The sequence below is a fragment of the Kogia breviceps genome, chromosome 5, assembly GCF_026419965.1.
Source record: "Kogia breviceps isolate mKogBre1 chromosome 5, mKogBre1 haplotype 1, whole genome shotgun sequence".
NCBI lineage: Eukaryota > Metazoa > Chordata > Mammalia > Artiodactyla > Physeteridae > Kogia > Kogia breviceps.
Genome location: NC_081314.1, coordinates 97,607,903 through 97,632,195, shown reverse-complemented (window position 1 = coordinate 97,632,195; position 24,293 = coordinate 97,607,903). Strand labels below are relative to the sequence as shown.

At 38.2% G+C, this 24,293-nt stretch overlaps 1 protein-coding gene across 5 annotated transcripts in view; it reads right to left on the bottom strand.

Annotated features, from left to right (window-relative positions):
- Positions 1-11,095, bottom strand: part of CBLB (Cbl proto-oncogene B) — a 213,663-nt gene extending 202,568 nt beyond the window's left edge. Inside the window, exons 1-2 of one of the 5 annotated variants that reach the window (XM_059064285.2) lie at positions 10,944-11,095; positions 9,426-9,609 (exon numbers count right to left, since the gene is read on the bottom strand). In XM_059064285.2, the coding sequence (XP_058920268.1) occupies positions 9,426-9,593 (168 nt within the window). In that variant the 5' untranslated portion in view covers positions 9,594-9,609; positions 10,944-11,095. Of the gene's footprint in view, positions 1-9,425; positions 9,610-10,282; positions 10,405-10,620; positions 10,819-10,943 lie in introns of those variants that run through there. The other 4 variants (XM_067034717.1, XM_059064287.2, XM_067034716.1 and 1 more) reach the window with 4 other exon arrangements.
- Positions 11,096-24,293: the final 13,198 nt, after the last annotated feature.

Sequence of the window (24,293 nt, the reverse complement as noted above, 5' to 3'; positions counted from 1 at the left end):
TTATGAATCTCAGGCTGATCTTCTTTCTAACTATATCACAATTTAATTAGAATTAGGCATATAACTAATGATCCCTGGCTAAACTCATTTACATTTTTATTTTACTCCATTTGCAAATTTACAGGAACTTGAGGACCCATTTGTTAATTCTACAAACGTTTATATGTCAGGCATTGTTTCGGGCCCTATGGAGTACAGCAATGAATAAATCACACACCTGTCCTCAAGGAGTGTTCTAGTGAAAAAGACTGGTGGCTTAGAAAAGAATGACAGGAGAATCAGAGTGCTATAACGGAGGAGACTACAAAGTGCTAGAGGAGGAATGAAGCAGACACATCTACGTGGCAGGGCCATGAAAGGCATACCCAAATTTGCAAAAGGAATATTCCAGGCAAAGGGATGTGCAGAGGCTTGAGAGGCCCCAGAGAGTAGGGTGTGTGAAGAGCAGTCAGTGCAGTCATTCTAAAAGGTGGGGACACAGGAGCCCCTGGGTGAGTGGAATGAGGAGATCTTCAATAGGCTAGAGTCAGTACATCAAGGCCTTTGTAGGCCACACAGTTTTCTAAATCTGCACTTGGGAAAGTGCAACATAAGATGATGAACTACTACTGTATGCCACTGACTGTGCAGTTCATCAGTTGGATTAGTATTAAACTGTGATTTATGACAACTCTTGCCGAAAATTGCCAAAAATGAATAACCCTATGCCAGGACTATGACTTCCTAGCAGGTCAAATTCAATTCAATTCAATAAATATTTATTGAGTGCCTGCTATGTGCAAGGAACTGCGAAAGCCAGGGAGAGAAAAATTGCTTTTCTAAAACCAGTATTTTGGAACTTCCCTGGTGGTCCAGTGGTAAAGACTCCGCGCTTCCACTGCAGGGGGCACAGGTTTGATCCCTGGTCAGGGAGCTAAGATCCCACATGCCACACAGCACAGCCAAAAAAAAAAAAGAAAAAGAAATAAATAAAACCAGTATTTTAAGGAGAAAAATCATCTAAGGTTCAAGTGCAGATTCGAATGACTCAGACTTCTTCTAGAAATATCGAAGTCACTCCCTAGAATGAAAGCAGGTCCCAACACAGGAGAGCTTTCACAAAGAACAATTCTACAGTCACATTATACACTGATGGACTGTTTTTTTTTGTTTTTTTTTTTTTTTGCGGTACGCGGGCCTCTCACTGTTGTGGCCTCTCCCGTTGCGGAGCACAGGCTCTGGACGCGCAGGCTCAGCGGCCATGGCTCATGGGCCCAGCTGCTCCGCGGCATGTGGGATCTTCCCGGACCGGGGCACGAACCCATGTCCCCTGCATCGGCAGGCGGATTCTCAACCACTGCGCCACCAGGGAAGCCCGAAATATCCCATTTTTTAAAGACAGTACGGGAAGGCTGAAAGAATCCCTTTTTTGTGCTCCTCAGGTAACTGCTGTAAGAGATTCCTTATTGCAGTTACTTAAAAGTATGTTCTTTGGGTTCTTTACAGTTTAGTTCGGCAAATCACACCACTAAGTGTATAAAAGCATAAAAACTTATACAGCATAAAATTTAAAAAATATAAAAATAAAACAGAACTCTTTCTACATAGAATATTAATTGGGCAAAACAAGAAGGTTAGCATATAACTGGTTATGAGTCTAGAAATTAATCATAGCAGGTTTGGGGGAAAATGCCAATTCTTTTATGGTTTTCAAAGGTTTCTTTAGAAAGACACCTTTAACCGTTATAACATTTTATAACCTTTATAACCTTTTTATTGTTATAAGAAGCACCATTAAATAACTGACTAGTTGTAATTAAGATGTCAATTGTGTATTCATTTGTTCACATATCTATCTTACTGGTCTATCTCTATCACCTAATGTAGGATCTTGCATATAGTAGATGCGCAATAAATATTTGATGGAGGAAAGGAGGAACCTCTCAGAAGTAAAGTAATATTACAAACAGGATATCCATACCTATATTGAATAAACCTGTCTACAAATGAATACAAAGCTTGGAAAAGAACTTGATCATTTCAAATATAGGGGGTAATGATCCTTTTGATTTACTTCTCCTGGAAAGAGGAAGATTCAAGCAAGCGTGCTTGAATCTTCATACTATAAACATAGGCATCAGAATCAATCAAACCTGGGATCTAGCCCTGCCAGTTACAAGCTTTCCAACTTTGGGCCAGTTTCTTCTTCTGAAAACCATGAAAACTTCTAAAGATGTTACAAATTCTCAGAAGAGGAAATGTAAAGTGCTCTGCACAATACCTGACACATACTGGGCACTGGCAACTTTTTAGGATTTCTTCGCCTTCCATATTGTACCACAACATGGCAAAATCCCTGCAGGTTTCACAAAGATATGAGAATTAGACCAAGGGCACTGGCCATCTTGTTGGGGATCATTAAGAATTCTTTTATTTAGTTCCTAAAGTTTGTTATACTACCTGAAATCCTTAAAAAGTCTCCTGTTTTGTACAGAATAGGAGCAAATAAGGCTAATAAGCCCAGGTCACTACTCCTGATTTGGAATCAGTACATAGGTACTCAGCTGATCTGGAATTATTTGAAAGGTAGAATACTTAAGAACTATTTTTTGTAATTCCTATTAGAAAACAGTGTGAGCTTAACAATTATTTAAAAGTTATTATGTTAAAAAGCTAAAAATTTAGTCGGATATTTTCAAAATGCTTCTTTAATTACTAGGAGAAAATCAGCACATACAAATACATTTTTTAAAATCTTAAATATATGCCCAAGCAGAGTAGATAAAAACAACATTGTGGCATCATTTAAGTCAGAGCATGTTTTTAAGGTGATCTTAATATAAAGGCTCAGGACTGATTTCCATTTCCATTTTTTACTTATTTATGCACTTAATTGCTATAAAACTAGTTTAAATATATATTGTTTATTCTATAATATACAATTTTAAAACATGATTTAGACATTACAAATGTTACACGTTAAATCACTTCTTGACAACCCAACATAAAATTTAAAAATTCCCCCAAACTTCTCTGTATATTTCCTTACCTCCCTCTTATCTAAGTGGAAGTTACAGTTATCTACCAAGGATTACCCTTCTACTAGTTCTTAGCCTCTCCTTCTCACACTGTAATCCAGGATGCCACTTTATCAATTATTTCTTCTTCCCTTATATCTTAAATCACTCCCGACCTACATTCCTTCCCCTAAATCCGTGAACTTCTCCAATAGCACCTACACACAAAGTTATGCTCTGCTCAAACCCTCAAGCTATCTATCAGAACTTTCTTTCTTTACACTAGTTATCCCAGTTCTAGAACAATTTTTTTTAAATTTTTTTTGTGTGGTATGCGGGCCTCTCACCGCTGTGGCCTCTCCCTTTGCGGAGCACAGGCTCTGGACGCGCAGGCTCAGTGGCCAGGGCTTACGGGCCCAGCCACTCTGCGGCACGTGCAATCTTCCCAGACCAGGGCTCGAACCCATGTCCCCTGAACCGGCAGGCGGACCCTCAACCACTGAGCCACCAGGGAAGCCCTAGAACAATTTTTAAATAATCCACATACTCGTTTTCATTTGGCTGTCACATAAGCAAAACTACACTGAAAGATCAACGATGGACTCGACTCAAGAAATTCAATGACTTCTTAAACTTTCATTCGGCTTGGTTTTCTCCATTTGAACTTGGTTACTATCTCCTCATTAAAGCTATCTCTACTCAGGAAATCAGTATGCTCTCATTCTTTTCCTATCTGTCTCGTCACTGTTCTTTGCAGGATTCCCTTTCCTTCACTGCCATCTAATTATAGATATACACCTGATACAGCCGAGAATTCCAATCTCTAACTTTTTCTCCACCTCTCACCTTCTAGTCTGCCCTCCAACTCTCTTGTTGTTCTATAGCTTGAAATGCTGCCTCTGTGGGCATACCTACCAAACATATGTCTCTAGTTTCAACTTCTCTCTTTAACTGCACATTCAATTTTCTGACTTTAAAATGGTTTTTACTCTGGCAAGTCAAATTCTACATGGCCAAAAACAAACTTATCATGCACCAGCCCCCAAGCTTCCTCTTTTTCTTCCTATGTTCCTTATCTCATTAAGGGCATCACTGCCTTTAGAGTCAACTAAGCTGAAAACCTCAAGAGTCACTTTCACTTCAACTTCTTGTTCATCCTCTATCTCTGAAGGGTCACCAGGACCTTAGATTTTACTCCAAAATGCCTCCCACGTTTGAACCAACACTTGCTATATCTACTGTCAATTCTCTAGCTCAGCCCTTCATTATTTCTTGCCCAGTCTGTTTTAATTCCTCTTGATCGTTACTTCTACTTCTAAGGGTTTCTTTTTTCTCTTAATTCATCCTTTCTAGAGTCAAGACAGTAATTTATCACAGCATAGCCTTGACTTTCTCTCACTCTGCTCAAACATCTGTGTTTCTCTGCCTACCAAATAAAGTCCAAATTCCCTGACAAAACAGTCAAAGCCTCTTCATCTTTCTCTAACTAACCTTCTTTCACTCAGCAATCTCCCTTTACTCATCATTCCTTCTGCCTGATGTGTCCTCACTTCACTGGAATCCAAAGCATCCTCTAAAAAATAGCTGGATAATACCTCCACTATGCTGCATTCTACACCAACTTTTCACCCCAGCAAGCAACACTCACATCTACCAGATGCTGTGTTACAGCACTTTATTTACACCGTATTACAGCCCTTAACTACACCCTACAGGAAAACATGGTTATCTGTGATTCTCTATCTTTCCATACTTAGGATATGATAAATGAATGATGAAATAAATAGATAGCACAGAAAGCAACTCTGAAAGAAAGAAAGAAATTGATTCAAAATCTGAATGGTTAAAATTCTATAGGAGTTAAAAGATAATAACTGATTAAGGCTTCTGCTAAATGTATGCTCCATATCACACGGATAAAAACCCAGGGAACTCTTGAGAGGATTCCTTTATATCTTTTACTTTATCCAAAAGCTTTACCTAGAAGTGACAAGAGGCAAACTTTGGGATCACTTCATTTATCTAAGCACAAATCAGAATCTAACTCAGTAGTAAACAAAATAACCCAGACACGTAATGTGTTACCATATGAAAGTCTACTAGGGCCCATGATTCTGCTAATATAGAACAATCTCACTAAGGAAAAAGAAATATGTGAAGAATTATTCAAATAAATGATATTCCCTGTTCCAAGGGCCCAAGGACAGTGATATTCTCAAACCGAACAAACATGAACAATAGGCATCCAAAACCTAAATTTTATTCCACATGCAATATTTTTCAGAGGTATGAGTAATTCAACTTAGAAAAGAATACTTACTCTTATTTTTTAATAGCTGCATATAATTTAAGCATTTTTGATTGACAAACTTTAAAATATATTATGGTTGAAGCGAAATTATAAAGATAGAGAATAAATTATATTCCAAGCTTGACAAATGTACTAAATGTACTGAGGGTAAAAAGCAGGAAAGGGCTATTTGGTATCATCACTTTTTAAATGTTTTTAAAACTCTTTCAGTAATGTAATTTCAAATGAATGACAAGGACAACAAGACAAAAACATAGGCAGGTACTCAACTTGCTTTGCTCTTTGGCATCAATTAATTACTCTTTAATTTCCTGAACATCCATGTACACTCAGTACATTTAGTATCTATTAGATGGAAAATTGTTTCTTCCACTTTCCATCACCTGGCTAAGATGCTCGTGAAAACCATGCTCAGGAACCTCACATTAATAAATCATCATTCCTACCATACTGATTAGCAATCATTTCCTTACCCTCACCACAGCATTTCCAACAGGAGTAAAATAATGCTATTCCTAAAGGCAGTGGCCAGCAGAATCCAGACAGACAACAGTCTGAGCAGTGGCCAGAAAAACAAGACAGATGTTCTCGACTGCTCCCACTGTACTTTGTATAGGTCTGTATTACAGCCCATTCCATACTACATGGCATTTATCCACTTACATGCCTGGCTCTGATGCTGGTCTCTGAGTTCCTTGACAGGTCAAGAGCAGAGTTATATCTTGTATAGCTTTGCATCCCCAGGTAATAAGCACTTCATAGAAATACAGTAGGTCCTCAAGAAATGTTTGTGTTTAAGAACCTCCATCTCTGTAAGGGTTTTGGAACAGACTCCACATTTCAGGTGTATTTAAACCTTGCTGTGTATTCATGAGTAATAGTTCTGTCACTATATCAAACAGGCATCTACTGACCTGAAGAGTTTGGGGTCAGCTATTGACTTACACAGACATGTAGAACTAAAACCAGAAAATATGTCTAAATGAGATGCTTTGGGATATGCTACTATTCTTTTTCTCAATAAATGTACTCTGCTAAGTCTGTGCCACTGATGTTTTCTTACAAAACACTTTACATCTTACAAGGAACACAGCTGAGCAATTACTCCCTCCCACTCTCAGTGACCTTGTATAGAAAGCCTGCCCTCTGAAAACATAACAATTAGTTGGAACTGGAATTTCAGTTGACTGTTTTAAATGCTAGAGGCCAGGGAATGGTGTAACTACACATTTACTAGATATTTCCCCTACAGTCTAAGACTGTTTCATTGCCCTGTGAGATGTTATTTTACTTTACAAGTGGCTGAAACAACATACTGTACTTGGAGCTTGTTCACAAATTTACACTTCTAAGATTTGACCTTGTTGCAGAGGCTTCATAAAGAAAAAATGCCAAATGCTTAACCCTGCCTTTTACATAACTACCAGTTAGATTTGAACGTTACTATTTTCCGTTATTCAGAAGCTAAACTCCTACTATTGCAGTTATTTTACAAAACAGGTAATGTGTCAAGTGATTAACTTTGAGACTAATAATAAAGTTCCTCATGTAATCACCAGGACAGTGTTGATATTATGAACCACTTCCTTCACCATTGACAAGAAAGGAAAGACAAACCCATGTGGGTGATTCTTCTGCATTACACAATTAAATAAAATAGACTTTCCAAATAGTAATTATCAATGCTTTTTCATTACTGTGAGATAGAGTAGCAATAAACATACTGGACTATTTTTAAATGATTTATATGGTTTCCCTCCACAAAGCCCACGAATGCATTCATAAATGAACACAACAATTTTCAGCCTTGACAAATATTGAAGACAAATAGGGAAAGCCACACAATGCACCTCTGGCCAACACCCATACTCGCATTCCACTAAGTAGAGACTTTAGGTAGTAGATTTCCTTGTGAGTCAAGTTTCTCAACTGGAGAGGCTAAACACAAACCCACAAAAGGGTTAACAAAACAAACAATGGCAGAAGCTTAACTATCAAATAACCATCTATTTTACTATAACCCATGGTGAAATAATTAAAAGAGGATAAAACTTAGGTTAACATTTGGTTACAGACCAAAATTACACACACATTTTTTAATGTTTCAAAAATAATGACTCTATATTACCTACAGTTTACCACTTCCTTATATAAATCTTTTTCATTTGATGTTCTAACATTTACTCACAACTGTACAAATTCTGACCACTCAAAGAAGGGGTGGGGAGAGAGGAGCAGCTCGCTGGTAGAATCTGACCCATTTTTGCCCACTCATATAACAGATAAGTTAAAAAAAAAAACCTTGAATCTCCTTCTCTTATGTCCAACTAATGGTTCAGGCATGAGAGTCACCTTAAATTGCTTACTCCTTGGGCTTCCCTGGGCTTCCCTGGGCTTCCCTGGTGGCGCAGTGGTTGAGAATCCGCCTGCCGATGCAGGGGACGCGGGTTCGTGCCCCGGTCCTGGAAGATCCCACATGCCGCGGAGCGGCTGGGCCCGTGAGCCATGGCCACTAAGCTTGCGCGTCCGGAGCCTGTGCTCCGCAACGGGAGAGGCCCGCGTACCACAAAAAAAAAAAAAAAAAAAAAAAAAAAAAATTGCTTACTCCTTAGAAAAACAAAGACAGCCAGTATTGTGCCTGTCAAATATATATAGTTTTTCCAACTGCATGCTCCTCATTCTTAAGTATCCAATGTTAAAATCAAAACCTGACCTCAAGCAGCAAGTTGCAATGTTCTGACACTATGACATCATTCTGTCTGGAGCACTTTAATATCACAATTTGAATAAATTGGCAGAAGCATAAATAGGTCACACTGAATCCTAAAACTAAGGATATTTATCCAACAAAAATATTCTGGCTCTGCCTTTGGCATCACCAGCCATATAATGCCAGGTCTATTGTTCATCTACCCATCTGTGCTTTTCATAAGGAGAAATGAAAATAAAGTAAATCTTATCCCCTTCCTGTATTGCTAGTACCACTGACAGTGGCTTTTTGCAGCAAATATTTGAACAGTTACAAACCAAAGTAAAATTGACTGCTACCATATGACTTTGTGAAGGCTTTAGCACACACCTACAAAGAAGTATTTTTTTAAACCTCCATTTCTGCAGTTATAAAGACATCAAGAGCCCTGCATCAACTAACTTTATAATTAGCTCCAAATATCTATGAAATAAAACCATAAGGCGCTACAAACATTTACCAATATATAGGGTACAGTACTACTGCTTCAAGAGCAAAACTATTAATTTTGCACAGCAGCAAGCTACATCTTAATTATATTTATTTCATAATCCTGCTTAGTAAAATAGGACACCGCTACAGTTTTCTCCATAGACCCCTGTGAAGTATTCAGGTTGCCTAGACTTCTCTGGGCACTGACAGCCAGCAGGATTTCTTCTTGTAACATTGTAGTTCATCTGAAAGCAACATGCAGAAACCACAGAAGTTTCTGATACTCTCTGTCCCACCACCTCCATCATAAATTTTCCTTTCACAACAAACAATGCGCAATCAAAAAGGTTTCCTGTTTCAAAATGGAATAGATGAAAGAAACTGTAACTCTATCATTAACAACAGCAAAAAAGTTCCTTAATGAAGATGAATTCTCAAAGATGAAAATGGAAACTCTCAAACACTGCTTCCTCACTTAAGGACTAACCTGGTTCTTTCCCCAGTTATCATTCTCAGCATCATACATTGTGGTTGTCATGAGTGGTCCGTCAGAGACTTTTCTTAAATTACTTGTATACACTCTTTTGTTATCTAACAGCAAGACAACCTTACATAAGATGTAACAAACACATCCAAACTATTCTATGCCATGCACCAACAAAAAAGAGCAGCCAACAGTAAAAACTTTGCATATCTGAGTCATATAGAGGAACTTTGAACCTTGAAGAGTAGGACAAAAGGTAAAAAAACAAGTCTTAGCTCTGAACCCAACTTTTCTAAACATCCAGAACAGATATAAGAAAGATGGTCAATCCAAAGCAAAAGACTGTTGCTACAACCATAATTATTATTAAGTAACAGTACAAATAAAACTGGAGAAACCAGCCACATCAAGGGTCAACCCTGCTGTGTACAGACACGGTCAGACAGAACTTACCACTTTGTCCATGAGTTTCCAAGTTTTCTCCACAGTCCTGCGATCTGCTGCTGCTTGCTTAGGGGGTCCAACTGCATCCTGAATAGCATCAATAATACCCAAAATTCGTCCTTTTCGGGGGTTTCCTCCTCGCCCACCAGGGTTTCTGCCATTCATAGAATTTGCCATCTGGAATCTTAGTTCTCTGAAAGGGAAATTCAAAAAAAAAAAAAAAAAAGTTAGTTGGTCATGAAAATATTTACCCAACAGAAAACATGTTAACTTGTACCCACTACATCCTCCTCCATCAGTGAGAACAAAATCCAGGGCCCCAGATTCAACTTTTCAATAGCATGTGAATTTATACTCTCAATCTTTACACACAACAAACAGGTTTAGTAGCAATGACCTTAGATATGTTTCTGGAACACTAAGAGTTAAAGATACAAGTAGTGAAGGTTTGATTAATAACAAACTCATAACAATAAAAACTTATATAGATTTCCTCCAACTAGATAAGAACACACTGTTCTGTTTCTCCCCTCCCTGCCTTAATCCCAATTCAAAAGACTAGAACTGAAGCCCCCAGAAAGCATTTTGGGAGCCTCCCTCAAAAACCGCACTTTCACTCTGTTAGATTTCGTCAAGTTATATAAACGTAAAGGTAATTCTACAAGAGCTTAGGGGACACGTCTGCTGTCAACAAAGGCTTAGGACTTGGATTTTACCCGCTAAAACCACCAACTACGGACTCATGGACATGGACACACGTACACACAGTTCTTCAACCAACGCGGCTGAGGAGTTGCGCCCAAGTTAAGAGCCAAATAAACCAACACACAAATAACCCATTTTAAAAGAGAGAGTGAGAAACTGACAAGAGCGGGCACAGAAAGGAGGAGAGTTCACTTCTTTCGCTCCTCGCCTCTTGTCTCATCCAAGTGGGGTGGGGGTAAGGGGTCCAAAGCTTTGTTTCGGGACATCTGTGCCTCCTCCCGGCTCAGGCCCCTCCCCTGCCACTCTCGGATCACAGCTGGGGGAGGAAGGTGGACAGAGAAAGGACAAAGTATCGCCTCGCGCCTCCTGCGCCCGCAGCCCGGTCCGTCTCGGGCACTCTGCGCTCGGCTCCCCGGGTAGCCTGCAATCCCAGCCGCCCGTCTCCCTTTACTCCCTCTTCCTCCCTCCCTGGCCCTGCCCAGGTCCGGGCTTTAAATACCCCTCTTCAAACTGTGACGGCGGCGGCGACAGCAGCTGGAAGCCGGGGCTGTCCCCCTCTTCCTCTGTGGCCCGCGCCTGGCTGCCCCAGGGCCCCCAGGGCTGAAAGCAACGTCGAGCCTCCCCCGCGCCCCCTTCCCTCCCGGCCTCTCGGCGCAGTAGCTGCCCAGACACACGCGTGTGCGCGGGTCCGACTCTACGCGCACGAGCCCAGGGTGCGTGGGCAGCCCGGGCAGGGAGTGTGTAATTGCCGTGAAAACCCCACTCCAGAGGAAGGAGTGACCCAGAGCACCGGCCATCGAGACAGGGAAACGCAACAATTACCGTCAAGACCAGTCCACGCCCGCTTTCCCCTCCCGCCCGACTCTCTGGGAGGCCGCGGGACGCTGCAGCAGCACTAGCCGGAGGAAGAGACCACTCGCTGGCCACCCCACCCCTGTAGGATACACAGAGAGAGCCAGGCGCGGGGCGGTGCTGGGGGCGGGGCCGCGGCGACGGGGCCAATCCCGAGCACCCGTGCCCCGTCCGACAGCGGGCGATGCCAATGGGCGAGAGGCGCCCGTCCTCCTCGCACTACCACCCGGTCCACGTCTCCCACAGTACACAATGGCCCCAGAGGAAGGCCAGCTCGCCTCACGTCCCAAATGGAAAGGGATTCGGAGGGAAATGGCGGGACTGGACTCACCCGAGAACGAAAGTGGAAAAGGGAAAGGAAATGGAAGAAAGGATGCAAGGCACTAGGGAATTGACCAATAAGGAGTGGGCGGGTGGGCGTGAGCGTTGGGAACCGGAGCCAAAGCGGACTCCGGCTAAAAGGCGGGACTTCCTGCTTCGCTCACTTTCCTAGTCTTTTGTTTCATAGCAACAGAGTAGTGGTTGAGAGGGTGTTGCTTCTTTATTCTGGGTGGATCCGAGGCTGAAGAATTCATCTCCCTAGGGCTGCCAAATTCTTCTACCCAGGACAGCAGCCAAACAGGTCTAAGGCATGGCTTCTTGTTGACTGTCAAAGAAAGAGCAAACAGTCACTCAGCTTCTAAGATGAAGTATAAGCCTTTCATAGAATAGCCTAGTCTAGGGTTAACACCTGATTGCCAATCAAAACTTCCTAAATTTCTGAGTGTGTTTCCCTTTTACTGTTAGTTTTAAAGAATTGCTGATCAAACATCAGGTTGATGAAAAAGTAAATAGTTGACACTGCTGGCCAAATTGTCTCTACTAATCGTGCCAGGGCAGTGAAAGAACCAGACTATGTGGGTTGCTAATGTATACAATGTACCTTTTTATTTAGTGCAAGTTGTGTATAAATGACTGAAGAGGAAACAGCTTTTGTATTTTGTCAGTCACCTTTACTCTGTGTCTGCCATTCTCTCCCAGCATTTGTAATCTCTCTGTGGCTCCATCCTTATGTCCTTAGAAACGTCCACATCTGGCTAATCTTAAAAGGAAAAAGCTACTATGCTGGGATCCTTCTTTCAGCAAGATCATAAATTAAACAAATACCTTCTATTTCTTTCTATTTAACTTCAGCCCCACCACAGGTGCTACTAACAATTGCTCTAGATGGTCATGCTTTGGAATTTTCTTTCCACCTCAGTTGGTAGTGTTGAATACACTTTACACCTTGGGCTTCTCAGGTGGTGTAATATTTTGTATTCAAGAAATATTTCTTTAAATTCTTTCTCTAACCAGTTAACCCGATAAAATGTTTCTCAATGGTTCTAATCACTTTCTACCTAAAAAACCACTTTAGTACCGTGGTAATTACTGTCAAGGGTCATGAGTTGTTATAAACATTCTTTACAGCCTTAAATTCAGGTGGTTAAGATTTTCATTTGATTAAAACAGGCAAAACGTGCTCTTTGCAACTACTCAGGTGATAAAATGTGGTTCAAGAAGTAATTTTGTTTCTTTGCCATTTTTTCTATGCCAATAATTAAAGAGTAGTTCCTTGTTTTCACATTGCGTTTATCTACATAAGTACTGGCCTCTCCATATCTCCTCCACCCATGCCTATCTCTTTTACTCATAGTAACAGTAGCCAAATTTACTAAAGGAAGACTGCAAAAGGAAACAGCTTATTGGGTCACCTTTTAAATAAATCCCAAAAGAATATATATATAGAAGGTTTTTCAGCATGTAGGAAAAGAGTAGCTTAAGGAAACATTACAACTAAGTACACTACTCATATTCATATCTAGATAAATGCAGAATAAGTAAAATACATGTTATAGCATGTGGCATTCCTTTGATGTTTGTTTTGCAACTGAAAGAGATGACTTAATGAGAAAATAGCACTGCCTATGGTATCAAGCATATCATACTGAAACAAATTACAAGTTTTGTGGGATATAGTTTTATATATATATGTGTGTGTGTGTATATATATATATATATATATATATATATATATATACATATATATTAAACACATACACAACACACATACGTATATATATAATACCAAAAAATTACAGCTTCATTCTCCACTAGCTATTTTATCAAAGCCATCTTGAATCCAAGTCAAGTTCTGGTGTAGTAGAGTTCCCATTTGAACCCTACTGGGATTCAGGATTTGCTTATATCTGATGAACTAAGGGAGTAGTAGCCCTCCCTGCAAACTATTAGCATGAGTTGATGTATGTGGGAGAATAAAGACCTGTTGGGGTGAACCTTCATATCCCAGATGCTTCCACTGAAGACACAAGAGATAAAACATAATAAAGGACTGCATGCTGAGGGCTATAACTAAAAGCAGAAAGAAGTGTTTTCATAGGAGACTTTGTGATACTCAGAGTATAAGTAGTAGTACTTCAAGGTGACAGAGTTGGCTAGAGAAATACTCTCCTCATTTCTGCATAGAACAAGTCAATCTCCAACATGGTGCAGTTTAAGGTGAATGCAGTATCCTTCAGCAGCATGGTGATTTGTAACCTAGAGGGAACTTGGGTATGACACCTTTATAGGAGAGGAGTGTTCTCCTGGAAGATCCTGGCATGAGGGAGAATGGTGAGACTCCTAACAAAGAGCTTTCCAAGCACCATAACAGCCAGTAAGTGAATAATATAAACAAACTGATTATAAGTTTATGTGAGACCCTTCCCTTAGGACTCCCAGAAAAAACTGGGAGACATTGTGGCAGGGGAACTGAGAAATTCTGTAATGGCAGATATGAATGCTTGTCATCTGAGCATTAATATTAGACATTAATATATGTAGTCACAGGCTGGTGCCATTTGAGAAAATGCAGATTAGAGTCCTGTCTTTAAACACAGGAAAAGTTTTTTAAAAAGAAGACACCTATTTGGGCAAATATTTATACTTTTTTCATTCGGTTCAATTTTTCTTCTTTGCTTTTTTCTACTTTCTCCAAATTCACAGGTGACCCATGTGATATTAGACTAGTTGACTAAATAACAAAGCCTTCCTGTAACTTATTTGATCTCTAAATAGCCACTCAAAAAATATTTGTTGAATGAATGAATTGACTATTTGAGGATATTGTATAGGAAGTATAACGTTGTCCCTGTTTCTGTGCAATGCAGTGTCCACTTTATTCACAATTTCAAGCAAGATGTTACTTTTCCTACCAGGCAGATTTACAATGCCCCTCCAACTCAAAATCAGAATGACACAACACAAAACACTAATCTCCCCGGAAGATTGTGGACACAAATTCACAGGTTAGAGATAAATAAGTGGATTGTTATGTAGTCATATTGAGGTATAACAAGTCATCCCTTATTAAGGGTAATAGATTTCCATCTTTCCTTAACAACACATACCAATAGCTAGCAGTGAGGTATGCTGATCTATGGATTCACCAGATAGAACCAGAATCTAAGTATTAGTTTGGGATCAACTGGAATTCTTGCTTAACAACAAAAGCAACAATAAATAATAATGCCTTAAACAAGATAGAATCTTATTTCTCTCACACGTAGAAAAAGTCTGAAAGTAGAAATTACAAGTAAGAATGGTGGCTCCACAATTTTTTCAAGGACCTGAGTTCCTATCTTTCCTCTGTATCATCCCAGCACCTTTTTTCTCACCCTCAGATCACCTTATGTTCCAAGATAGCTATTGGTGCTGCAGCTATCATCACTTATTTTCAGGTTAAAAGCTAGGAGCAAAGGTAGAAGGAAGGGTATTACAAACTTCTCCCTGAATCAATTTCCTTTAAATAATTTTCAGAGAACTCCCACAAATATTTCTCTTTAATAGCTCAAGGCCAGGACTCAGTCCCATGGTCAAACTTAGCTGCTAAAATATCTGGAAAGCAATGTGCTTTTTATTATAGGAAGCAATATAACCAGCTAAAAATTTGAGTTTTGTTTCTAAAGAGAAAGAGGTGAATAGATGTTTGGCAAGAAACCAGCCAATACTATCACAAAGGTCTTGTTCAAGAATTAAACTTATGATTAATAAAGCAGTCCTTGAAACAAAAACTAGAGATTGCAGGTGGTATGAGATAACAAAAATTTGAAATACCAGATACCAGATAACATATATATGTTTTATATATGTAAATTTATGTAGTTATATGTGAGATATTTATATATATGAATTACATATATGTATGTGTGTGTATACACACACACACACACACACACACCTATATATATATATATTCCTTAGAAGACACCAGCATCTGCTATTTGCTATTACTGGACACAAATATCATTAAAGTTTATTATATGTAAATAAACATAGTAAATTATATACAATTCTCATTACAACATGTGAGTCCAGTAATCCTGAACAATTTCAATATCACAGGGTGCAGAATGAGCAAAATTAAGTAAGCAGCTTCCTTAATACATTTCTATCCTAAAGTTTATATCAGATTAAATAGTTGCATATTTGGAAAAAATAACATCTGCAAAATCACTTCCTTGTGATTTTCTTTCCCAGGCTATTGATTCTCAGATTAATTATTTTCCAGACTGTGATTTATTTGGCTCTTATTCTTTGTAATAAAATGGGTTTATACCAAAGTGTTAAATATAGCTACTTTAAAACTTGGAATAAACCTACTACTTTGTCTCAGTTCTGTATTCTTTTGTACCCCCGTTGCATTCTTTTTATTTCACAGTACATTTTCCATGTTCCCTAACATGCCTTGATTCAGAAATATATTGATAATTTTCTTTTCCCTCAAGAGTTTGTGTGAAGAATGTAAAATGTGATAGAATTTGTCACAATAATTTATCTATAGTCCCTACACATTTTGATTTATGCCACATTAATACAACATTGAATTTTTATTTTTCAATTAAACAAAATGTAAATTCAGAATTTCAAGCCTGAAGGGCATCTCATTACTGATCACATCACTCAGTTTGGTAGATCTGGAAACTGACAAATTTATTCAAGGTGATTGGACCCTAAAAAAATACAGACAATAAACTCAAATTCACAGGAGATTAATGTGTAGTATAAAAACCATGTAATTATGTGAGAAATATAACTGCTAATCAGACCAGTATTAATATAGACCAGTTATATATTCATTTTTCTTCTCAAGAAGCCAAATTAAGACCAGAAAGTTCCAAAATGAATGTATAAATCAGAAGCAAATTACCTGCAGGAGTAAGTCTAATAATGTCAATAAAGATCTAATATATTCTAGACCTACAGAAGGTCTTCTCTACGGGTTTCACAGTTTCCCATTCTCAAGGTACAGTAATTATCCTTTTCTATTTTAAATCTCTTGATTGTTTCAGGACACAACATTTATTAGTATCCATTTTTATTTTATCAGCTATGACTTCTAACTGCTCATTCACTCATTTATTCAACAAACCTTTTCTGAGCATATAATATATGCCAAGCATTATGCTAGACACCAGAGAGTACAAAGATGACCAAGTACCAGTCATTGTTTTCCAAGAGAGAGCAGGCATATAAAAGATCATTATAAACTTAAGTGGTAAAAACAGTAATTTCTTTAGGCAGAAATCATTATGAGAAACTGAGGAAAGGCACTTAACCCAGCTTGGAAAAAGTGATTACAAAGCCGAGACTTATGAAATGAATAGGATTAACAGTTAAACACGAAAGGGTCATTCTAGTCAGAGGTGACCTCATGAGCAGGGGCACAAAAGAAAGAAAACAAATATGTATGTACAGGTAATAAGTGGGTCCATTTTGTGGGAAGCAGAGAAAGGTAAATAAAAGGCAAAAAGTGGCAAGTGATGAGTAAATTAAAATAAGGCCTCAGGTGCCCAATTGAAGAACTTGGATGTGATCCTTTTTTTGATGGGAAGCCATTAAAGTGTTTGAAACCAGGGGAGAGTGTTCTGGATTAGAAAAGTAAGGGAGATGACACTGTAACATTTATATTTCTGAATGATCACCCTGATGGTCAGATTGATAATAGATTGCAGAGGGATGAGACTGAGGCAGGGTAGTGAGTTAGGACATATGCAATAAGTAATGATGAGGACCTAAAATGAGGCAGTGGTACTGGAGATAAAAAACAAGTGATATATTTGAGAAATACTGAGAAAAGTAGTTCCCATCTGCCCATTAGAAAAACAAATTTCCGGGACCCACTATCAGAGATTCTGCTTTGACTGAGCTAGTATAGCATTGAAACTTCCCAGGTGATCCTAATTAGCAACTGAGGCAGATTAGTTAATTAACCAGATTAGTTATCTTTGTAGTAATAACTGATAATTACAGAAATATGAAAAGTGCAGAAAATGGAGGAGTTAGGAATGATGGTCAAAATTCTAGCTTTAATGACTTGGTAAAAGATAGGCTCAACAACTAGCATAAAGAATATCAAGGGACAGTCTATTTAGGGAAAAGGGAGAATTAATTTGCTTTTTAAAATTTGAAAATGTAAGGCATCCACTGAGTAAGCAGAAGGATATTTTAGTTAGATGATGGGACATATGTGATCATAGGTTTGGCAACATGGACAAGTGAGAAATACCTGAGAGTTATGAAGTCATAAAGAGAGATTATATGGAATAAGAAGAGTTGAGAGTTGAACCCTGAGGATCAACATTCAGAGAAAAGCAGAGAGAAAAAAAATCACAAAAAAACAGAGGATTACAAAAGAAACTAGTTGAGTGTGGTATGCTGGAAACCAGGGGAGTACAGTATTTCCATGGAGCAAACAACAATGCAGGAGAGAGGTCCAATTAAAAGAGAAAAAAGATTACAAAACATCCATTGGAGTTAGCAGTTGAGAGAGCATTTGGGACCTGGTGGGAACGATGTCAATTAAAGAATGGACTGACAGGAATGGGAGATGAGGAACTGAAAAGTAGAGATTTGTCTATTAAGAAATCTGTATAAGGATGGAGAAGAGAAATGAGAGAAATTTCAGCATGAGTGAATATGCTGAGAGATAAATTAGAAAGAAAGACATTAAAGGACACCTTATCCTATGAGAATGAACAAAAAAAAGACCTCTGAGAACAAAAAAGGTGGAGATAGGGAAATATATAAATAATAAGATCTATAAAACTATATACACATAGTTTTATTATGGATACATTTCTAGAGATGATTAGAGGTTGAGGTCGATCATGCTTGATGGCTTCCAACTCTTCTGGATGAAATAGTAGACAAAATTGTCATCTCAAATTGAAGGGAACTTGAGGAGAATGATGATTTTTAGTTGAAGAAAAGGAAATGGACAAGAAAAAGAAAGACTGAGAATCTATTCTGAATACACAGTGGAGTTTGGAGACGATGCATTGGGTAGTGGTGCGAACCTGGCAAGATCTGTAAGTTTCTCTATCAGGGCACTGGGGAAGTAAGGTTGTCGCTTCAAAACACGTTTATGTTTTCATTGAACAGGTGCTGCAGAAATACAATGAAAGAAGTCAAGGCTTTTGGTGAAGAATAGTTCAGATGATCAACTATGGGACTCAAGATGGGTCAGGAAGGAAGCAACAGCACATAGGAAAGAAAAGAAAGTCATCTTTTTAATATGGTGCATTAACATGCCTCAGCCTACCAGGAAAGCCATGTCATAATAATCCAATCCCAAAAGAAATTATTCCACTTGTCATGCATGTGTGCATGTGCTTGTGTAAAATTTTTACATAGCTATATATGGCATTTTATATTATTTGATATACTTTTATGTATAGTTAGATGTATCTAATACTACATTTCTTTTATAGAAAATTTTATTTTCCAGTAATCAAAGTGAAACAGGAAATAAGATATTTTCTCACATTAATAAAATATTGATTTTAAATGTCTGAGGTAATATATTTTTCACAAAATAATGAAACATTAAAAAACAAAACTATTAAATTCATTTTATTATTTGTAAATGTATGGGTTGCCCCAGATTACAAAAGAAATTTTAAAAACCCAGGAGGGTCTGTTTACAATAGCCAGGACATGGAAGCAACTTAAGTGTCCATCAACAGATGAATGGATAAAGAAGATGTGGCACATATATACAATGGAATATTACTCAGCCATACAAAGAAATGAAATTGAGTTATTTGTAGTGAGGTGGATGGACCTGCAGTCTGTCATATAGAGTGAAGTAAGTCAGAAGGAGAAAAACAAATACCGTATGCTAACACATATATATGGAATCTAAGAAAAAAAATGTCATGAAGAGCCTAGGGGTAAGACGGGAATAAAACACAGACCTACTAGAGCGTGGACTTGAGAATATAGGGAGGGGGAAGGGTAAGCTGTGATGAAGTGAGAGAGTGGCATGGACATATATACACTACCAAACGTAGGGTGGATAGCTAGTGGGAAGCAGCTGCATGGCACAAGGAGATCAGCTCGGTGCTTTGTGACCACCTAGAGGGGTGGGATAGGGAGGGTGGGAGGGAGGGAGATGCAAGAGGGAAGAGATATGGGAACATATGTATATGTATAACTGATTCACTTTGTTATAAAGCAGAAACTAACACACTATTGTAAAGCAATTATACACCAATAAAGATGTTAAAAAAAATAAAAACAAACAAACAAAAAAACAAACCCAGGAGGGTTATTCACTTTTTATCCATTTGTATATTCTAACCGCTAACTAACTTTGTATGTGCCCTTTCACGCTATGTGAAACAGTAATCATCTAAAAAAGAAAGTGGCTTCAGAAGATGACATACAGAAACAGAGGACAACTTTCTCGACTACTGAATGCCCTACAACATGACATTTTAATTTCTTGACCAATGAGTAAAGGGCATATATTCATTAGCAGGATTCATTTCCATTAACTGGGTGCTGCATGTTGAAGAATCAGAAGGGGTACTAATCAAGCCCCAGCTTTCTCAAACCATCATCTAAAAACATCAACAGTATTAAGTCCATCAACAAAACTCTTCTTTCCATCAACTGTCTGCATTTCTCAACAGGCATGTTATCAGACTATATCAGACTACACCACTTATGAACTAGATTTCCAGTGTTTTCAATCAGAACTGGAACTCGGTATAACGGAAATCATCTGATCATTTTCAATGGTTTCCCATTGAGCACTCCATCCTAACTTCATAGTGTTACCCCCTTCACATTTGCCTGCATCACACATAAACACACACATCTTTAGGTGGCCCAGCTGAATGAGCCTGCTTTACTTAACCAATCTCAAGTTTCTAGGACTCAGCTATCTGTGCCCTTTAATGTCAGTTTACCTCCATTGTACACATTGTATTCAGATTGTGTTCAGTTTTTTTTTTCAGGGAAGCTCCATTTCTCTCTCTCTCTCTCTCTCTCTTTCTCTCTCTTTTTCCTTCTCTCTCTCTTCCCCCTTCTACGCCCTAATTGCCTGGTGAAAAGCTATGAGGAATTTTCTCACATAGTAGCTCAATGTGTTATCTTTGTCCAAATAATTACATTTATTTCAGGATAATAGGATGTCTTCATTGGGTAGTGTTTTATTAAGTGTCGGGATTGGGTAGGGTTGATGATTTTGGTTATATGTGCCTCACCACCACCACATCAGAAATCTCCCTAGCAGGAAGTCACTTAGACCACTTACACACACTCTTTTTTTTCCCTGTCACATCTTGTTTTGGTTTTGCCTGTGACTAGAAGAAAGCGTCTATTTCTGATATTAAAAGGGAAGATCATGAAGGCTTCACATTGCTATGTAATCTTTGTTGATAATGAAAAACCAGACGTATTTTTAAAATATGGTTTCGTGACCAGCAAGAAAAGACGAGAGGCAGAGACTTCAGCCAGGAGATATGTGCAGCTTATATTTTCTATACTAATGAAAAGGAATATTCACATTACTAATACTTACCTATGAAATATAGATCAAAATCTCACTTACCAGCTGCAGTTGCATCTAAATAATGAGGAAAAATGAATTCAAAAATAAAAGGCAGAATTTTGGAAGGCATCCTCTAGGAAGGGACTAAGGCAATGAATACAACTGATTTCCTACTTTTCTTCCCCCTGTGCCTGTTCTCCCAATGATCTCTTTCCAATTTTCCATCTTACTCTCACAGGTCACCAGAAGATTGCTAAGAAGGCAATAAAAATTGTGAACATTGATTTTTTTTAATGTACATAAAAGGATAAATGATAGGATTGTTTGAATTGAATGTCAACAGCAGAGAGAGAGAGAGAGAGAGAGAGAGAGAGAGAGAGAAGATGTAACTACCACCTGCCAAAGTTAGTCTATTTCCTAAAGGAGCATTAGAAAAAAGTGTTTATAAAAATTCTTAGGGAAAATAACCACTTCATTTCTTCTCAGTGGCTAAATATTGGCCATCTTTTTTGCAGTTATAAAAAAAGAGAAAGAGAGAGGGGAATGAAGAAAAGCAAAACTGTAAGTCTCTTTTCTTTTTCTCATGTTCTTCCTTACTTGGTTTTTAAAGCATTAAACAATTCTACTGTTGCATCAGTGTATGTAAAAAATAGCTAGAGAGTCTGCTCTGAGTCAGGTGCAAGGTAATTCTTGCATGAAATGAGCTATTCTTTGGCAGATTTATAAATAACAAATTGAGATGGCTCATTCAGCTTTCAAGCAAGCTTCTTATCTAAATTCTGATGTAGATAGCTTATCCTGCACCTCTTAGCCATAATGCACCTGATGGAAACATTTTCTCCTACCTATGGGTATTAACAGAGAATTATCACATATATTTTTAGTCTAATGTTGTAGGAAATAAATGTTATTGTGGAATTCAGATTACAATATGCACAATTAAGCCATTTTATTGGTGGAAAATGAACAGGACTATATTATCTATATGGAGTTTCCCTCATACACACTATAAATTGACTGCTACTAGTTTGATCAACAAGTACTTTATATAAATATATGACTACAGTGCCTACTACAAAAGTAAGACAAAATGGGTGTTTAACTTGGGTGAGAAAGAGAAGGGAATGCCTTACGGAGAAAGTAAGCTAGATCTTCCTTTGAAGGTCATGTTATTGACGGAAGAACATACAAGTTTGGAGATAAAGATTAAAGGTTGGGAAATGAAGCATACACAGGAAGCATAACAATAATCAGATTTCTGTGTCCAAGGGAAAGAAAAGTATCAGCCCCTATGCCAGAAAGTTCACATCAAAAATGACAAAATTCAACAGATGACAAAATTCAACAGATATCGAAAACAAAATTATGGAAGTTTTAAATGATATAATTGGGAGTTTGTACTAATTCTGTAGTCAAAAGGAATTTGAAAGGTTACTGAAGAGGGTAAAGAGAAAATAAAATCAGTATCTGACATTATTGTGAAATGAGGAGATTAGTAGCAAGGCTCTTGTTAGGAGGCTGTTGACCTGGTTTGGATGTGTCCAGTTTAGAATCTGGTATGGTGTGGTAGCTCTAGCAAAAGGAAGAAATTAGGAGGTAGAAGGTTAGAAATAATTTAAAGAAGAAGGATCATGACCTTTGACTCTAATTGAATATGATTTTAAAGGGAAGTTAAAATAACATATCTGCACATACATGTATTTGATAAAAATAGAGAAGTCAGGAAAGGGAACAGACTTGGGATTAGAATGAGTCCATTTTTATACATCTACGCTTGAGGCTATGTTAGGTGATAAAAGAGGTTTTTTCCATAGCATCACTATTCACAATAGCCAAGTCATGGAAACAACCTAAATGTCCATGGACAGATGAATGAATAAAGAAGATGTGGTACATATATATAATGGAATACTACTCAGCCATAAAAAAGAATGAAATAATGCCATTTGCAGCAACATGGATGCAACTAGAGATTATCATACTAAGTAAAATAAGTCAGAAAGAGGAAGACAAATACAATATGATATCACTTATATGTGGAATCTAAAATATGGCACAAATGAACCTATCCACAAAACATAAGCAGACTCACAGATATAGAGAACAGACTTGTGGTTGCCAAGGGGGAGGGGGGTGGGGGAGGGAAGGACTGGGAATGTGGAATTAGCAGATGTAAACTATTATATATAGGATGAATAAACAATAAGGTCCTACTCTATAGCACAGGAAACTATATTCAATATCCTGTGATAAACCATAATGGATAAGAATATTAAAAAAAAGAATGTCGGGGCTTCCCTGGTGGCACAGTGGTTGGGAGTCTGCCTGCCGATGCAGGGGACATGGGTTCGTGTCCCGGTCCAGGAAGATCCCACATGCCGCGAGCGGCTGGGCCCGTGAGCCATGGCTGCTGAGCCTGCACGTCTGGAGCCTGTGCTCCGCAATGGGAGAGGCCACAACAGTGAGAGGCCCACGTACCAAAAAAAAAAAAAAAAGAATGTCTATATGTGTATAGCTGAGTCACTTTGCTGTACAACAGAGATTGACACAACATTGTAAATCAACTATTTCAATTAAAAATTTTTTAAAATTTCAAAAAGGGTCCTTTTTCGTAGAGGTTCACTGTCTTCTTCTATTGATAAAGCATAATATCTACCAATATCTGCCTAAATAGTCAACAGTTTGATAGATGGGGAAACATCTTATAACAGAGGAAATCTCTGGATTAAGAAGATACAATGCTTCAACTCCATATACACAACCCCACTTAGTAATATAATAAATAGCCTTTAGTTAAACATACTAAGGCAGAATTCAATTCCCATGCAGTCACTTCTCAATGTGAATGAGAAAGCTTTTCCTTACACAGAGCCAAAATCTGTGTACCCTGAGATACCTCAGTGACCTCAGTCCTGCAATTTTGGACTATAGAGAAAAATGCAAGTTTCCTTTTGGTTGAAAACTCATCACAGTATATTAATTTGACAACACAGAGTCCCCTGAACCTTCTATTCTTTAGGATAAATTATCTTAAACTGGTCCTCAAGTTATCTGATTTTTATCCTTTCACCTTTTGGTGTTTCTTTTCAGGCCATCCTCCACTTTATTTTTTCTCTCTTAAAATAATAAATATATGTAAATAGGTAAAATATCATGGTAGACTATGGAATTTGGGTGATTATGGTGTGTCAATGTAGGTTCATCAACTGCAAAAAATTTACCACTCTGGTAGGGCATGTTGATAATGGGGGAAGCTATCCACGTGTGGGGCAAGGTGGCCATATGGAAAATATCTGTACATTCTTCTAAATCTTGTTATGAACTTAAAACTGCTCTAAGAAAATAAAATCTGAAAAAATGATGTTCAGATATGAATACTGTTGCAAATACGGTCCCATTACAGAGGATAGTTGGACATAGCCATTTTACAGACTATGAGATTATTAAGGCAGCCTCTATGC